At 39.0% G+C, this 19,601-nt stretch overlaps 1 protein-coding gene across 1 annotated transcript in view; it reads right to left on the bottom strand.

The window, feature by feature from the left end:
• Positions 1 to 19,601, bottom strand: part of EFCAB3 (EF-hand calcium binding domain 3) — a 137,155-nt gene that overhangs the window by 68,336 nt on the left and 49,218 nt on the right. The window contains exons 13-17 of the mRNA XM_065531815.1: positions 18,910 to 19,014; positions 7,831 to 7,884; positions 6,665 to 6,769; positions 3,821 to 3,871; positions 1,995 to 2,099 (exon numbers count right to left, since the gene is read on the bottom strand). Of these exons, the coding sequence (XP_065387887.1) occupies positions 1,995 to 2,099; positions 3,821 to 3,871; positions 6,665 to 6,769; positions 7,831 to 7,884; positions 18,910 to 19,014 (420 nt within the window). The remainder of the gene's footprint in view (positions 1 to 1,994; positions 2,100 to 3,820; positions 3,872 to 6,664; positions 6,770 to 7,830; positions 7,885 to 18,909; positions 19,015 to 19,601) is intronic.

The raw sequence follows: 19,601 nt of genomic DNA, 5'->3' as shown, positions 1-19,601 counted from the left end.
AAGATCAAGCTGTAAGTTTAAAGTAAACATCTACTTAATTAATACCACTTTCCATAAAGTATCAAATGACTCAACATTGAGATGAAGCAAGCTTAATAGTAATTCCTTCTATAGGCCTTTCTCTTCCTTCAGACCCATAAGGGGAGCGTGTTTTAATAGACATGATTGAATTTGAAACCTAGAAGTCACTTATGTACATAAACAGTGAACCTTTAAACCTTGAAGGAATGCTATCTTCTTAATCTACAAATTTTGCTTATGTTCCCACCTCTACCCTTCAAGACTGTAATCTACTTGAGTGCAGAAATTATGCCTTAATTTTATTACACTACTGGGTTTAAATTGTCTACTCTCTAGTTCATTGTTTTGCATATAGTATATGCTAGCTAAACAAATGAAAAAATTCAGTGGTATAGAAATAGTCACACTGTTGGATGAGAAAAAAAAGTTGTCATTAAAGAAACAAAGAATTCTAAAAAATACCTCATCGGTAACAATATTTTCCAGCAGGAAGCATTTTTGAGGACTCCTAGCTAAACATGTGGGGACAATGTTACAATTAAAAAGTAATTTATGGTGACTTTTTCATGATAGGAGGAAGGGCCAGACAAAATTATGGATAATTATTAATGTTAAGCCCAGGGTGTGTAAGGTTTAAAACGACAAATTACGGCTGGGCAGGGTGGCTCATGCCTGTAATCCCAGCTCTTTGGGAGGGTAAGACATGCAGAACAGGAGTTTGAGACCGGCCCGGCCAACATGGCGAAACCTTGCTTCTATTAAAAATACAAAAATTAGGTCGGGTGCGGTGGCTCATGCCTGTAATCCCAGCACTTTGGGAGGCCGAGGCAGATGGATCACTTGAGGTCAGGAGTTGGAGACCAGCCTGGCCAACAAGGTGAAACAATACAATTATTATTATATTGTATTGTAATTATTATAAACAATACAAATAATTATTTGTATTTTTAAATACAAAAAATGAGCTGTGCGTGGTGGCGGGTGCCTGTAATCCCAGCCACTCGGGAGGCTGAGGCAGGAGAATTGCTTGAACCTGGGAGGTGGAGGTTGCAGTCAGCTGAGATTGCACCACTGCACTCCAGCCTAGGCGACAGAGGGAGACTCCATCTCAAAAAACAAACAAACAAACAAAAAACAAAAAAAATGAACCCACAAAAATTAGCTGGGTGTGGTAGTGCATGCCCATAATCCCGGCTACTTGGGAGATTGAGGCATGAGACTCGCTTGAACCTGGGAGGTGGAGGTTGCAGTGAGCCGAGACTGTGCCACTGCACTCCAGCCTGGGTGACAGAGCAAGACTCAGTCTCAACAAAACAAAACAAAAAACTACAAATTAGGCCAAAACTGTTTTCTATGGTAGGGCCAGCTACAGGTGAAGGTAGCATGGAAGATGTTTGCTGATAGCAGTGGCCTACTTTAGTTACACCTGCCTATCGCTAGTTGAGAACAGAAACCCTGAATTAGAGGAGAAAAACTATTTATTTTGGGTTGGCATATGCTGACTCTACTGAAAGATGTGCTGTCTGGCTCTCAGATGGAAGCTTGTTTTTCAAGGGGAAGAGCCATCTAATAAGGAAATCTTAGCCAGGGGCTCATTCCTTAGCAATTTCTTCCTAATGAATTATTCTAGCTTTGTCTCCGACAGTTTTGTCTAGTTAAAACGGTCTTATTGAGTTATTAAGAAAACTTTGTCTTATTATAAAAAGGTTTACTTGGGAAGGAAGTAAGGGAGGGAGGGAGGGAAGGAGAAGGGAGGGAGGCAGGAGAATGTATGAAGCAAGTATGGCAAAATAGTAACATTTGTTAACTCTGGTCAGTGGGCACACAATGTTTGTTGTATTGTTCTCTGTTTTTAGGTGTGTTTGAAATATTTCATAAGCTTTTCAAAGAGGTTAAAAATAGGTTTACTTTCAGAAGCCTTCCTACAGAAGCCCTACGTTTCTCCTAGGTACAGTGGTATCTGAAACACTTACCATCAACTGGCAGATGGTTCAGTAGGTCCTCATATTCCTCTTTCCCAACTTCGATTTCCATATTATTTAGAAGAGTTTCCAGATTACTGACACTGACTTTTTTTCCTTAGGAATTAAGAGGATGGAAAAGAAATACAAATAATTTGAAGTAGAAGATGCCAACTTTATTATTATTATTATTATTATTATTATTATTATTTTTGAGATGGAGTTTCATTCTTGTTGCCCAGGCTGGAATGGTGTGATCTCGGCTCACTGCAACCTCTGCCTCCCAGGTTCAAGTGATTCTCCTGCCTCAGCCTCCCAAGTAGCTGGGATTACCGGTTTGTGCCACCATGCTCAGCTAATTTCTGTATTTTTAGTAGAGATGGGGTTTTACCATGTTGGCCAGGCTGGTCTCAAACTCCTGACCTCAAGTGATCTGCCCACCTCAGCCTCCCAAAGTGTTGAGATTACAGGCGTGAGCCACCGTGCCCGGCCCAGAAGATGTTAGCTTTAAATATGCATTTATGTTAAGTGGAGAGTGAAATACTATATTGGCCACTCAGTGTCAGAGTTGAGAAGAGAAAATGCTCCCTCAACATTGAGCTATAATTTTCAATTGAAGTAATCATGGATGAAAAAGAATTAGACAGATTTGATAAATTGTGATAAAGATAACAAACCTAAATGAAAGCAGAATTTCTTTTTCTTTTCTTTTCTCTCTCTCTTTTTTTTTTTTTTGAGATGGAGTTTCGCTCTTGTTGCCCAGATTGGAGTGCAATGGCGCAATCTCGGCTCACCACAACCTCTGCCTCCCGGGTTCAAACGATTTCTCCTGCCTCAGCCTCCCGAGTAGCTGGGATTACAGGCATGAGCCACCACGCCCACCTAATTTTTGTGTTTTTAGTAGAGATGGGGTTTCTCCAGGTTGGTCAGGCTGGCCTTGAATTCCTTACCTCAGGTGATCTGCCCACCTTGGCCTCCCAAAGTGCTGGGATTATAGGCGTGAGCCACAGCGTCTGGCCCAGAGTTTCTTTCTCTCTCTCTCTTTTTTTTTTTTTTCAGATGGAGTGTCGCTCTGTCGCCCAGGCTGGAGTGCAGTGGCTGGATCTCAGCTCACTGCAAGCTCCACCTCCCGGGTTTGCGCCATTCTCCTGCCTCAGCCTCCCGAGTAGCTGGGACTACAGGCGCCCGCCACCTCGCCCGGCTAGTTTTTTGTAATTTTTTTAGTAGAGACGGGGTTTCACCGCGTTAGCCAGGATGGTCTCGATCTCCTGACCTCGTGATCCGCCCGTCTCGGCCTCCCAAAGTGCTGGGATTACAGGCTTGAGCCACCGCGCCCGGCCTCTCTCTTTTTTTAAGATAGGATTTTTTTCTGTCGCACATGCTGGCGTGCAGTGGCATGATCCTGGCTCCCCGCAGCCTCGACCTCCCAGCCTCAAGTGTTCCTCCCACCTCAGCCTCCCAAGTTGCTGGGGCCACAAGTGCATGCCAGCAGGCCAGCTAATTTCCTTATTTTTTGAAGAGATGGGGTCTTCCTAAGTTGCTCAGGCTGCTCTTGAACTCCAGGGTTCAAGTGATCCTCCTGCCTTGGCCTCTTAAAGTGCTCAGATTACAGGTGTGAGCCATCATACATACTGAAAGCAGAATTTCAAACTTGCTACAGTGACATATTACTAACAGTGACTTGCTCAAATACAATTATACCAAAGGAAGAATGGTAGGTTATGAGGCATAAATTCAGAATCAGTAAACAGTGGAATAGCAAGATTTCAATCAGTGAGAAATTCAAAAAAGCAAATGTAAAGCCCAGTACATTTTAGCTGCTGTTTTCATATTCTTACCTTTGAGAGGCTTCACACTATCCAGTAATTTTTTCTTGTACACCTTTCCATCTATAAGATATGGTAAAATTCAAGTCAAAAAGAGGATAAGAAACTATTTTTATAAGACATGATTCACCTAGAAATTTATTCTATTTCACCCTCAAATAATAACAAAAGATATGAACTGCTCTCATTGTGGCCATTCTGTCCCCTAGTTGAAACACATGCCAGTAGTTGATGTGCCCTACACACACACACACACACACACACACACACACACACACATGCTGCTTCTGCTTTTTTTTTTTTTTTTTGAGACAGAGTCTTGCTCTGTCACCCAGGCTGGAGTATGATGGTGCTATCTTGGCTCACGGTAACCTCCATCTCCCGATTCAAGTGATTCTCCTGCCTCAGCCTCCTGAGCAGCTGGGATTACAGGTGTGTACCACCATGCCTGGCTAATTTTTGTATGTTTAGTAGAGACAGGGTTTCACCATGTTGGCCAGGTTGGTCTCGAACTTCTGGCCTCAAGTGATCCACCCGCCTTGGCCTCCCAAAGTGTTGGGATTACAGGCGTGAGCCACTGTGGCCAGCTGGTGGTGCTGCTGCTTTTTTTTTTTCTTTCTTTCTTTCTTTCTTCCTTCTTGTTCTTCTTTCTTGCACTTTGCCTTTCTCTCCTTTCCCTGACTATGCTCTAGGCCCATGAAGTGTTCCTATCTTTATTCCTAATGGAGGATCCTAAAGGGATGATATGAAAAATAGTTATCAACTTGAACAGTAATAAAAACAATATTTAATAAAAAATTAAAAACTGTTGTTTTCTGAACAAACTCTTTCCATAAACAGAGGTGAAATTCAATTAGAATAGAGAACAGAGGGCTTATGCACCACCCCACCTCAGGCTCCATCCTATGGCAGGAGAATATGTAGTACTGAAAAACCCCTCAATGCCTGGCATGTGTCTGTAGTAGTCTCCGATACAGTCCATCTGCATTCTCCTTCCTGCTCTCTCAGAACCAAACTCCTAAGAAGGCTGCAATTCTCATAACTGACCCTTTGAGAGAACAATCTGAAGGAAATGCTAGACAAAATGAGTAACCACAGCTTTAAGAATATATGGGGTGGGCCAGGCATGGTGGCTCACGCCTGTAATCCCAGCACTTTGGGAGGCCAAGGCGGGCGGGTCACTTGAGGTTGGGAGTTCAAGACCAGCCTGGCCAACATGGTGAAACCCCATCTTTACTAAAAATACAAAAATTAGCCATGCATGGTGGCGGGTGCCTGTAATCCATTACTCGGGAGGCTGAGGCAGGAGAATCGCTTGAACCCAGGAGATGGAGGTTGCAGTGAGCCGAGATTGTGCCACTACACTCCAGCCTGGGCTGGAGATTTAATTATTCCAAGTTATATATCCAGCCTGGGCGACAGAGTGAGATTCCGTCAGAAAAAAAAAAAAAAAAAAAAGAATATGGGGATGAATTCAAATGGGTACTGAGCATTTGCTGCCCAGGGTGCTACTTCTGCCTCAAGGGCACTATCCCCCTTGGCAATGTTTAGCCTTACTCTTGCCTGGGGAAAATTGGGGAAAAGAGCGATGGAAGGAAAGGATATCTACACAGGGTCTCTAGGACTGGGCAGGAGGCACAGTTCTGAAGCACAGGCTGACCTCTGGGGTCTTTATGGGTAGTTCTGCGCAAGTGCCCTGGAGGTGGAACTTTTGAGGGGCTGTTTGTGCTGCTGACCAGGTTGGATACTGACAGTACAAGCACACAGTCCTGGAGGCCCCTGCTCTCAGGTGTTTTTCTGTTTTAATTGATGGATTGTGGGGAGGTAGGAGGGCTAACAGGGGAGGGACTGAGAATGTTGGATGCATCAGGGGGCTACAGAAAAATTTAGCTGTGTAGCTATTAAAATATTTAGCAGAGGTCTACTGGCTGAATGCAAAAGAGAGAACTTTCTCATTTCCAAATTAAAACACAAGTGACAAGAATAGGGTTTCTTTCTTTCTTTCTTTTTTTTGAGATGGCATCTCACTGTATTGCCCAGTATCTTGGCTCATTGCAACCTCTGCCTCCCGAGTTCAAGTGATTCTCATGCCTCAGCCTCCCAAGTAGGGGACTACAGGCAACTGTCACCATGCCCAGTTTATTTTTTTGTATTTTTAGTAGAGACAGGGTTTCACCATGTTGGCCAGGCTGGTCTCAAATTTCTGACCTCAGCTGATCTGCTCACCTCGGCCTCCCAAAGTGTTGGGATTGTGGGTGTAAGCCAACACGCCTGGCCAAGAACTGGGTTTCTTATGCCAGAATTTCATTCCTTAGGGGGTGTAATGGTTAATACTGAGTGTCAACTTGATTGGATCGAAGGATGCAAAGTATTAATCCTGGGTGTGTCTGTGAGGGTATTGACAAAGCAGATTAACATTTGAGTCAGTGGGCTGGGAAAGGCAGACCCACCCTTAATCTGGGTGGGCACAAGCGAATCAGCTGCCAGTGTGGCTAGAATATGAAACAGGCAGAAAAATGTGAAAAGACAAGACTGGCGTAGCCTCCCAGCCTACATCTTTCTCCCATGCTGGATGCTTCCTGCCCTTGTACATTGGACTTCAAGTTCTTCAGTTTGGGGACTTGGACTGGCTCTCCTTGCTCCTCAGCTTGCAGACGGCCTATTGTGGGTCCTTGTGATTGTGTGAGTTAATACTCCTTAATAAATTCCTCTCTCTCTCTCTCTCTGTCTCTCTCTCTCCCCCACTAGTTCTGTCCCTCTAGAGAACCCTGACTAACACAGCGGGTTTCTCACAGTTCTTGTCCAGGAGCCTACGATACCACAGCTCCATGCCATGATGGTATGCTAAATACTCACCACAGACTGGCAGAGTTTTTAACAGCATCGAGTGTTCTTTTTCTGTTAGCTCGATCCCCATGTTTCTCAGCACATTTTTAAGGTTATCAGCTTCAACCTTTTCTCCTTTGAATAGATGGGAATTGTTTCAGAAGACAATATTAAGAGATTTAATTATTCCTAGTTATAAAAAATATAATCCAGTATAGCACTATTTCTAACTGCACAATGAGGTATAAATACATGAGTTGACTTCATTTACATAGAGTTATTTTGAGGTTCAGTACCTGAAAGCATTCTTTAATCCAAATAAACAGATGACACTTCTGTTCTGGGTACGAGCTGGGATAGCATGGAGTAACAGGGGGGTGGCATAACTGCTCAGTGACTTATGATGCGCTATGGCTTGAATGTTTGTGTCCCTTCCAAAATTCATGTTGAAAGTTAACCCCCAATGCAACAGTATTAACAGGTAGGGCCTTTAGGGGTGGTTAGGTTATAGGGGTTCCTCGCTTGTGAATTGGACTAAGGCCCATATAACAGAGGTCTCATACAACAATCAGCCCCCTTTTCTTTTGCCTGTCTGCCCTTCCCCATGTGAGGGCACAATGTTTAAGGCACCATCTTGAAGCATAAAGCAACCCTCACCAGACATCAAATGTGCCTTGATCTTGGACTTTTCAGCCCCTAGAACTTTGAGAAAGAAATTTCTATTGTTTTTGAATCACCTAGTTTGTGATATTTTGTTATAGCAGCATGAATGGACTAAGACAGATGGTATATAGAATCTATGTAATTCTACCTGCAAGTAATACTTCTGTTTCTGCTTCATGGCCTGAATTATGGGACTAATTGTTCATAGTGATCACATTTCCTTCTGTGAAAACTTCACACTGAGATTCACTGTGTTCACCAATATTTTGGTTCTTTAAACACTAGTGAAATGAACACATTATTGGCCTACACATTAGACAAGTTAATACCTCTTTTCGAGAGTACCCACACTTTTCCTAAATTTTTAATATTCCAAAATGTTGTCAACAAGTCAAAATTATCAATAAATGGTGAAAAAGCAGAATGAATTTATCAGTGATTTCTGGAGGAGGTAAAATACTGCTTTAAAAGGTAGTTATCTACAAAGCATTAAGATCTCAATTTTATTATGTCTTATATAAATTCCCACTCACCTGTAAAAGCTTTTGCTGCATCCATCAAGACATCCAGGTCAACCTTTTCATTTTCTGTAAGAAAACTCAGAATTTAGATTCAGAGTTGAAGCTACTGAGACTTAAAAAATTATATAAAATTCTTAAATTGAAATTTAGTGAACAGAATTACAGTAATTTTTAATGTATTATTCTAGAATTTTTATTATTTTTTCAATCCAAAGGAGCACATACTAGAAGAAAAAAGATTCAAGCTTTAAGTATATATTCATTCAACTTAATTGAATGCTTGCTTTTATTTTACAAACTGTTAGCTGTTAAAAATATTCAGAGCATTATGGTGAGTGAAGTTTTGTTTGTTTGAAGTTAGCACCATCCTACAGGTCAGTCCTCTCCCTTTCAGATCTAGTTCTCTTGCATTAAGTGCAAGGCTGAGATGTGTTAGAGCAAGTGTTCTCAATGTGTGGGTCATGGACCTCTATATTCACCCAATACCCTTGGCCATTTTCACTGTGTTGACATTTGTACTGATGGTGCAAAAGCAATGTTGGACAAAACTGCTGCGTATTTGCATGAATGAAGGCAGTGACAACTAACTGTACTAGCAGTCACTGCATCCTTCACTGTACATACTTGTAGTAAGATGTCCTTGGCAAAGCAGCAAAAGTTATTAATTTTTATTAGATATTAACCCTTCAGTGCATGAAACACTTTGGCTGCAATCTGAACTATGATGATTTCTTGAGGAAAAGAACTTGTATGATTGTTTGAGTTGCAAGAAAACTAGTTGCTTTTTCATGGGATACCATTTTCACTGGAGAAAAATGACTAATGGATAAAATATAGTTTTTCAGAGTTGGATATCTGCCAGACACCTTCTTGAAAATGAACAAAGTAATTCCATCATTTTAAGAAAAAAACCTAACAACAGATGTTTTAATGGTTAAGTTCAAGCTTTTGAAGAGCAATTTGAATTTTGGAAACCTTATTATCTGTACTATGACTTGATAGTTTCCCAATACTTAAATATTATTTTAATAAGAATGATGGTGATATTAATAAATGTGGTTTTTTAAACAAATCAGCATAACAACCAGCTAACAACACAATGACAGTATCAAATCCACGCATATCAGTAATAATCTTGAATGTAAATGGGGTAAATGACCCACTTAAAAGGCACAGAGTGGCAAGATGAATAAAAAAAAAGCAAGATCCAATGGTATGCTGTATTCAAGAGACCCATCTCACATGTAATGACACCCATAGGCTCAAAATAAAGGGATGGAGAAAAATCTACCAAGCAAATGGAAATCAGGAAAAAGCAGGGGTTGCAATCCTAATTTCAGACAAAATAGACTTTAAATCAACAAAGATTAAAAAAGACAAAGAAGGACATTACATAATGGTAAAGGGTTCAATTCAACAAGAAGACATAACTATTCTAAATATATATGTACCCAACACAGGACTGTTCAGATTCATAAAGCAAATTCTTAGAGACCTACGAAGAGACTTAGATTCCCATATGATAACAGTGGGAGACTTCAACACTCCACTGACAGTATTTGATCACTGAGGCAGAAAATTACCAAAGATATTCAGGACCTGAACTCAACATTGGACCAAATTGATCTTACAGACCTCTACAGAACTCTCTACCCCAAAACAACAGAATATACATTCTTCTCATTGCCACATGGCACATACTCTAAAATTGACCACATAATTGGACATAAAACAATTTTCAGGAAATAAAAAAGAACCAAAATACCAAACACACTTTCAGACCACAGTGCAATAAAAAGGAGGTCAGAAATAAGAAAATCATTCAAACCATGCAATTGCACGGAAATTAAACAATGCTCCTGAATGACTTTTGCATAAATAATGAAATTGAGGCAGAAATCAATAAGTTCTTTGAAACTAATGAGAACAAAGATACAACATACCAGAATCTCTAGAATACAGCTAAGGCAGTGTTAAGAGGGAAATTCATAGCACTAAACACCCACATCAAAAAGTTAGGATGATCTTAAATTAACAACCTAACATCACAACTGAAAGAATTAGAGAAGCAAGACTAGTAAACCAACCCCAAACCTAGCAGAAGACAAGAAATAACCAAAATCAGAGCTGTACTGAAGGAAATTGAGACTCTGAAAACCATTCAAAAGATCAACGAAGCCAGGAGTTGGTTTTTTGAAAAAATTAAAAAGGCCACTAGCTAGACTAATAAAGAAGAGAAAGAGGATCCAAATAAACACAATAAGAAATGACAAAGGGGGTGTTACCACTGACCCCACAGAAATAAAAATAAGCATCGGAAACTACAAACATGTCTGTGCAAACAAACTAGAAAACCTATTAAGAGATGGATAAATTCCTAGACACATATACCTCCCAAAACTGAACCAGGAAGAAACTGATTCCCTGAACAGACAAATATTGAGCTCTGAAACTGAATCAGTAAATAGCCTACCAACCAAAAAAAGCCCAGGACCAGACAAATTCACAGCTGAATTCTACCAGATGTACAAAGAAGAGCTGGTATAATTCCTACTGAAACTATTCCAAAAAATTAAGGCTGCATCTAGTCATCCATCTTGGAGGAGGAATTGATTCTGACTTTTTTATTATTTTAGGTTAATGGTCCTCAGTCCCCATTAGCCCATCTCCTACTTCTGAGTGTCCTGGCATCCTGCCTATGGCATCTTCCAATTCCTGAAGGTCGCAGAAGACAGGGGCTGTGGCAGTCACCTGGGCCTCCCTGAGTGGAGGGCATGGAGCAGTGAAGAGTGGAGCTAAGCACAGTTTGTGGGTGCAAGGAGACAAAGGCCCTGCCAGATCCCTGAAACCATGTTGTTATTTTAAAATGAATTATTATATAAGTATTATTAAATGTGTTTTTGTTTCTAATATAATATTAATATGTACCCATATGAACAGCATGAAGTCTTAAAAATTTATTGATAGATTGATTGATTGAGTTTTAACAATAGTGTCTCTCTATGTTGCCCAGGCTGGTCTGAAACTCCCAGGCTCAATAAATCCTCCCACCTCGGCCTCCCAAAGTGGGAGGATTACAGACATGAGTCACTGTGCCCAGCCACATAAAGAATTTTTGAGACCAAAAAGTTTGAGAACCCCTAGGTTAGAGAGTACATGCAATAACAGACAATACTCAGTTTGCTTGTTGTTTCCTCATCCAACTTCAGTGCATATTTATCATTTAGCCTAGAAGATCCTGATACCCTATGTTTCCTAGTTCTCTTGTATTTTCCCAAGACTATAAGCTCCTCTGAGGGCAGACACCATATCTCTGCTGCCCTTGTACCCCTAACGATTCTTAGTTTCTAGTAAATACATTACCCAGATATAGTATAAACATTTGCCAAGTAAATACAGCAGTATCATCACAATGCTGACACATTACTGGCATTCAATAAATATTTGTGGAATGAATCAATAAAAGAAAAAAATGTATTCAAAAATCAGGACCTTGATCCTTGAATAATGAAGTCCTGCCTTAGTAAAAGATAACCTTTCTAGTCTATGGTGTTCCATGCTGTTATAAACTTGAAGCCAGCGTTTTATGCCAATCAAGATTCTTGGTGGTCTGCATCCTTACTAATGTTAGCTATCAAGCTCAGTTGAAGAAAGAATAGACTTCTTCCCTCCTTCTCTTCAGAGTCTTTTCAACTGAGCCCCAATACTATCACAGTTATGCTGTTTTTTTTTTTTTTTTTTTTTATTGGTCTAAGCTGAGAAATTGTGAGTTCCTAAAGTGTGAGAGGGGGAAAAGTCTGCCTCTGAACACACGTCCCCTCTGGGGAACCTGAAAATCCAGATCACAGAGAAAGATTTAACCTTACCTAGAGCTGAAATGGATTTAGGGAGCCAAACAAAATATAAAAATAGAAGAAGCTGTAGGAAGAGCCCTGTAGGCACTTCTGGTCCCCAGTTTGAGCCCAAGGAAGCCATTCCTGGCCTTATTTCATAGACGTTCTTGGGGAAGGCAGCCAGTGGAACTGGGGAGGGGCCACAGGGTGAAGGAAGCTCCTAGTTGAACTTTGTAGTAATTTCAACTGAGCATGAATTTTCCTGAGCAGAATCCAGAGGGGAGCAAATGGGAAGTACAGACAGGAGTGCAGAAACCACAGCTGATGATGTGGGCAGGTGGGGAAGGGTGAGGTCTGAGACCCCTGCTGGCTTTCTCAGTGGGGAGGCTTATAACCTGGGGCAAGATCTCAGCCCTGTTGCCACTGAGATCTAAAAGTGTGGAAGACATATTTGAGGGAATAATTGAGGAAAACTTCCCTGAACTTGCTAGAGATCCAGACATTCAAATACAAGAAGCTCAAAGAACACCTGGGAAATTTATTTTACAAAAAGGTCATCACCTAGGCACACAGTTATCAGGTTATCCAAAGTTAGGATGAAGGAAAGAATCTTAAGAGCCAAGAGGCAAAAGCACCAGGTGATCTATAAAGGAAAACCTATCAGATTAACAGCAGATTTCTTGGCAGAAACCTACGAGCTAGAAGGAATTGGGGGCCTATCTTTAGCCTCCTTAAAGTAAACAACTATCAGCTAAGAATTTTGTATCCAGTGAAACTAAGCTCCATAAATAACGTAAAGATGCAGTCTTTTTCAGACAAACAAATGCTTTGAGAATTCACCACTACCAAGCCAGCACTACAAGAACTGTTAAAAGGAGCTCTAAATCTTGAAACAAGTCCTTAAAATACACCAAAATATACATCAAAATAGACCCTCCTTAAAGCATAAATCTCACAGGACCTATAAAACAATGACACAATAAAAACAAACAAACAAACACACAAAACCACACATGGTATTCAGGCAACAAACAGCATGATGAACAGAATAGTATCTCACATCTCAATACTAATGTTGAATGTAAATGACCTAAATGCTCCACTTAAAAGATACAGAATGGCAGAATGGATAAGAATTCATCAACTAAGTATCTGGGCCTTCAGGAGACTCACTTAACACATAAGGACTCACATAAACTTATGGTAAGGGGTGGAAAAAGATATTCCATGCAAATGGACACCAAAACAGAGCAGGACTTGCTATGCTTGTATCAGACTAAACAAACTTTAAAGCAACAGCAGTTAAAAAAGACAAAGAAGGGCATTATATAGTGATAAAAGGACTTGTCCAGGAAAATATTACAATCCTAAATATATATGCACCTAACACTGGAGTTCCCAAATTTATAAAACAATTACTAATAGACCTAAGAAATGAGACAGACAGCAACACAGTAATAATGGGGGACTTCAATACTCCACTGACAGCACTAGACAGGTCATCAAGACAGAAAGTCAACAAAGAAACAATGGGTTTAAACTATATCCTAGAACAAATGGACTTAACAGATATTTACAGAACTTTCTACCCAACAACTGCAGAATATATATTCTATTCATCAGCATATGGAACATTCTCCAAGTTGAACATATGATAGGCCATAAAACAAGTCTCAACAAATTTAAGAAAATTGAAATAATAGCCAAGTACTCTCTCACACCACAGTGGAATAAAATTGGAAATAAACTCTCAAAGGGGTTTGATGTAAATACATGGAAATTAAATAACTTGTTCCTGAATGATTATTGGGCTAACAATGAAATCAAGATGGAAATTAAAAAATTCTTTGAATTAAATGATAATAGTGATGGGATACAGAAAAGGCAGTGCTAACAGGAAAGTTCATAGCCTTAAATGCCTACATCAAAAAGTCTGAAGGAGCACAAACAGACAATCTAAGGACACACTTCAAGGAACTAGAGAAACAAGAACAAACCAAACCCAAACCCAGCAGAAGAAAAGAAATAACCAAGATCAGAGCAGAACTAAATGAAATCGAAACAAAAAAATACAAAATAATTATGAAACAAAAAGTTGATTCTTTGAAAAGATAAATAAAATCGATAGACATTAGCAAGATTAACCAAGAAAAGAAGAGAGAAGATCCAAATAAGCTCAATTAGAAGCACAATAGGAGATATTACAACTGATACTACAGAAATACAAAAGATCATTCAAGGCTATTATGAACACCTTTATATGAATAAACTAGAAAACCTAGAGGATATGGATACATTTCTGGAAATACACAACCCTCTTAGATTAAGCCAGAAAGAAACAGAAACTCTAAACAGACCAATAACAAGCAGCAAGATTGAAATGATAATAAAAAATTGCTAACAAAATCAGAGTCCAGGACCAGATGGATTCACAGTTGAATTCTATCAGAAATTCAAAGAAGAATTAGTACGAATCCTATTGACACAATTCCAAAATATAGAGAAAGGGGGACTCCTCCCTAAATCATTCTATGAAGCCAGTATCACCCTAATACAAAAACCAGGAAAAGACATAACCAAAAAAGAAAACAACAGACCAGTATCCTTGATGCAAAAATATTTAATAAAATACTATACTAGCTAACCGAATCCAACAACATATCAAAAAGATAATCCACCATGATCAAGTGAATTTCATACCAGGGATGCAGTGATGGTTTAAAATATGCAAGTCAGTAAATGTGGTACACCACATAAACAGAATTAACAACAAAAATCACATCCTCATCTCAATAGATGCAGAAAAAGCATTTGACAAAATCCAGCATCCCTTTATGGTTAAAACTCTTAGCAAAATTGGCATACAAGGGACATACCTCAATGCAATAAAAGCCATCTATGACAGACCCACAGCCAACATAATACTAAATGGGGAAAAGTTGAAAGCATTCCCTCTGATAACTGAAACAAGATAAGGATGCCCACTTGCACCACTTGTCTTCAACATAGTACTGGAAGTCCTAGCCAGAGCAATCAGACAAGAGAAAGAAATAAAGGGCATCCAAATCGATAAGGAGGAAGTTAAACTGTTGCTGTTTGCTGATGACATGATTGTCCACCTAGAAAACCCTGAAGACTCCTCCAGAAAGCTCCTAGAACTGATAAAATAATTCAGCAGTTTCTGGATACAAAATTAATGCACATAAATCAGTAACTCTCCTACACACTAACAGCAACCAAGGTGAGAATCAAATCAAGAACTCAACCTCTTTTACAATAGCTGAAAACAACAACAACAACAAAAAAAACCGCTTAGGAATATACCTAACCAAGGAGGTGAAAGAACTCTACAAGGAAAACTACGAAACACTGCTGAAAGAAATCATAGACAACACAAACAAATGGAAACACATCCCATGCTCATGGATGGGTATATTCAATATTGTGAAAATGACCACATTGCCAAAAGCAATCTACAAATTCAACACAATTCCCATCAAAATACCACTATCATTCTTCACAGAACTAGAAAAAACAATTCTAAAATTCATATGGAACCAAAAATGAGTCCACATAGCCAAAGCAAGACTAAGCAAAAATAACAAATCTGGAGGAATCACATTACCTGATTTCAAACTATACTATAAGGCCATAGTCACCAAAACAGCATGGTACTAGTATAAAAATAGGCATGGAACAGGATGGAGAGCCCAGAAAAAAGCCAAATACTTACAGCCAACAGATCTTCAATAAAGCAAACAAAAACATCAAGAGGTCAGGCATGGTGGCTCACGCCTGTAATCCCAGCACTTTGGGAGGCCAAGGCAGGCAGCTCACTTGAGGCCAGGACCCTGGCCAACACAGTGAAACCCCATATCTACAAACAGAACAAAACGAACGAAAAAAAAAAAAAAAAACACAAAGTGGGGAAAGGACACCCTATTCAACAAATGGTGCTGTGAAAATTGGCAAGCTACACGTGGGAGAATGAAACTGGACCCTTATCTCTCACCTTATTCAAAAATCAACTCAAGATGGATCAAAGACTTAAATCTAAGACCCGAATCCATAAAAATTCTAGAAGATGATATCGGAAAAACTCTTCCAGACATTGGCTTACAGAAAGATGTTATGGCCAAGAACCCAAAAACAAATGCAATGAAAAGAAAGATAAATAGATGTGACTTAATTAAAAAGCTTCTGCACAGCAAGAGAAATAATCAACAGAGTAAACAGACAGCTCACAGAGTGGGAGAAAATCTTTGCAAACTATGCATCCAACAAAGGACAAACATCCAGAATCTACAAGGAACTCAAATCAGCAAGAAAAAACAATCCCATCAACAAGTGTGTAAAGGACATGTATAGACAATTTTCAAAAGAAGATACACAAACAGCCAACAAATATATGAAAAATGCTCAACATCACTAATGATCAGGGAAATGCAAATCAAAACCCCAAGGTGATACCACCTTATTCCTGCAAGAATGGCCATATTTATATATATGTATATACTACTTTAAGTTCTAGGGTACATGTGGACAACGTGCAGGTTTGTTACATATGTATACATGTGCCATGTTGGTGTGTTGTACCCATTAACTCATCATTTACATTAGGTATATCTCCTAATGCTATCCCTCCCCCATCCCCCCACCGCACAACAGGCCCCGGTGTATGATGTTCCCCTTCCTGTGTCCAAGTGTTCTCATTGTTCAATTCCCACCTATGAGTGAGAATATGCGGTGTTTGGTTTTTTGTCCTTGTGATAATTTGCTGAGAATGATGGTTTCCAGCTTCATCCATGTCCCTACAAAGGACAAGAACTCATCCTTTTTTAAGGCAGCATAGTATTCCATGGTGTATATGTGCCACATTTTCTTAATCCAGTCTATCATGGATGGACATTTGGGTTGGTTCCAAGTCTTTGCTATTGTGAATAGTGCCACAATAAACATACTTGTGCATGTGTCTTTATAGCAGCATGATTTATAATCCTTTGGGTATATACCCAGTAATGGGATGGCTGGGTCAAATGGTATTTCTAGTTCTAGATCCTTGAGGAATCGCCACACTATCTTCCACAATGGTTGAACTAGTTTACAGTCCCACCAACAGTGTAAAAGTGTTCCTATTTCTCCACATCCTCTCCAGCACCTGTTGTTTCCTGACTTTTTAATGACTGCCATTCTAACTGGCATGAGATGGTATCTCATTGTGTTGTTGATTTGCATTTCTCTGATGGCCAGTGATGATGAGCATTTTTTCATGTATCTGTTGGCTGCATAAATGTCTTCCTTTGAGAAGTGTCTGTTCATATCCTTCACCCACTTTTTGATGTTTTTTTTTTTTTTTTTTCCTTGTAAATTTGTTTGAGTTCTTTGTAGGTTCTGGATATTAGCCCTTTGTCAGATGGGTAGATTGCAAAAATGTTCTCCCATTCTGTAGGTTGCCTGTTCACTCTGATGGTAGTTTCTTTTGCTGTGCAGAAGCTCTTTAGTTTAATTAGATCCCATTTCTCAGTTTTGGCTTTTGTTGCCATTGCTTTTGGTGTTTTAGTCATGAAGTCCTTGCCCATGCCTATGTCCTGAATGGTACTGCCTAGGTTTTCTTCTAGGGTTTTTATGGTTTTAGGTCTAACATTTAAGTCTTTAATCCATCTTGAATTAATTTTTGTATAAGGTGTAAAGAAGAGATCCAGTTTCAGCTTTCTACATATGGCTAGCCAGTTTTTTCCCAGCATCATTTATTAAATAGGGAATCCTTTCCCCATTTCTTGTTTTAGTCAGGTTTGTCAAAGATCAGATGGTTGTAGATGTGTGGTATTATTTCTGAGGGCTCTATTCTGTTCCATTAGTCTGTATCTCTGTTTTGGTACCAGTACCAGAATGGCCATAATTTAAAAATCAAAAAATAATAGATGTTGGTGTAGATGTGGTGAAAAGGGAACACTTTTATACTGTTGGTGGGAATGTAAACTAGTATAACCATTATGGAAAACAGTATGGAGATTCCTTAAAGAACTAAAAGTAGATCTACCATTTGATCTAGCAATCCCACTTATGGGTATCTACCCGGAGGAAAAGAAGTTATTATATGAAAAAGACATATGAACATGCATGTTTATAGCAGCACAATTTGCAATTGCAAAAATATGGAACCACATTAAATGCCGATCAACCAATGAATGGATAAAGACAATGTGGTATATATATACCATGGAATACTACTCTGCCATAAAAAGGATGAAATAATGGCATTTGCAGCAACTTGGATGGAGTTGGAGACCATTATTCTAAGTGAAATAACTCAGGAATGGAAAAATGAACATTGTATGTTCTCATTTATAAGTGGGAGCTAAGTTATAAGGATGCAAAGGCATAAGAATGATATAATGGACTCTGGGGACTCGAGGGGAAGGTTAGAAGTGGAGTGAGGGATAAGGCTACACATTGGGTGCAGTGTACATTGCTCGGGTAATGGGTGCACTAAAATCTCAGAAATTGCCACTAAATAACTTATCCATGTAACCAAATACCACCCGTTCCCCCAAAACTATTGAAATAATAAAAAAGTATATATAAAAATAATTCAAAAAAGGAGATTGGTCTATATCTATAAAAGATGGATGTATCTTTTCATCATCTCTTCTTATCCTTTTTATTTTCTCTTACCCTCCCCTCATCTCTTTCTGTTATCTCTTTCTTCCTTATCCTACTCTTTTATTCCATTCTTTATCTCTCAAATATTCCTTTATTCTATCTTTCCATTCTTTTAGTATTCTTGTCCTCATAGAGACACTCTGAGACACTATTTTAACCCTGGTGATGATTCTTATGGTTTGATGTACCTTGTTTAAAGATGAATAACACTAATAATTAGGAAATGCATTTTCAATTGTCTGATACTGAGTGTCCTATAAATACCTCAATTCAACTGTATTTCAAAGATTTTTCTTCATTCTGCTTCCCCTGCTATCCTTCTCCCTGTTTTTAAAAATTGTTTTTTGGCAGTCATATAAGTGATAAACTTCTGGTTTACACTTTGGTAGCTCCCTCCCTTTCACCCACCACATCAAATCAGTCTTCCGCACATATGTGTGGTTCCCAGGTAAGGCCCTTATCACCTGTACCTTATTAACAGTCTCTTAAATTATTTATCTCTGTCCCCAGTTTTTCTCTCTCCAATATGTCTTACTCTTTGCTTTCACAGTAGACTAGTCATTATCTACAGGATAAAGGTGTCTTAAATGCTCACCAGTCACTGGCAGGTGACTCTTCAGGTCCTTGATTTCTTTTTCTTCGAGTCTGAACCCAGTGTTTTGTAAAACACTCGTTAGGTCATTGACATTAACCTGCCCTCCTTCACAGAAACAAGAAAAAGTAGATAAGGATGTCATAAAATGAAAAATACATACTCTCAACCCCTACTCAGAAATGAAAGCAGAAAAGCTATTTACAGCAAGTCAAGTGGGAGTCAGGAACAGACTATGCTTCCAAAATTAAACTTCTGGGAGAAGTTTATATTGAGGAGGAGAAGTAAAGAGTTTGGCATTTCTGATGAATTAGAGATAACAACCAAATCATGTTATTCTGTCAAAAAGTAAGATTTGAAACTTGCTACAGTAATAATAAATTATCTCCCAAGTGTAATTGTACATAAAGGAGGACTCCAGTCAATGGGGGAAAATTACTGAAAACTATTGGTGTAGTTTTAATCAAATCATTCTGAAATATGGGGATTTAAAAAGAGTCAATATATATTTCAGATAAATTGAATAATTAAATGTAAAAAGTGAAATAATAGAAAAACAAAGAAAACTAAGTATATGTGATTCTTCACATACTGGTTAGCTTGTAAAGGACTTAAAAGTCAATCACAGAAGAAATGACTGATAAAATTAAACACATAAACATGAAAAGTGGCCATATATCAAAATACAACATAAT

The sequence above is a fragment of the Macaca fascicularis genome, chromosome 16, assembly GCF_037993035.2.
Source record: "Macaca fascicularis isolate 582-1 chromosome 16, T2T-MFA8v1.1".
Lineage (NCBI taxonomy): Eukaryota > Metazoa > Chordata > Mammalia > Primates > Cercopithecidae > Macaca > Macaca fascicularis.
This window is presented reverse-complemented; position numbering and strand designations above follow the sequence as displayed.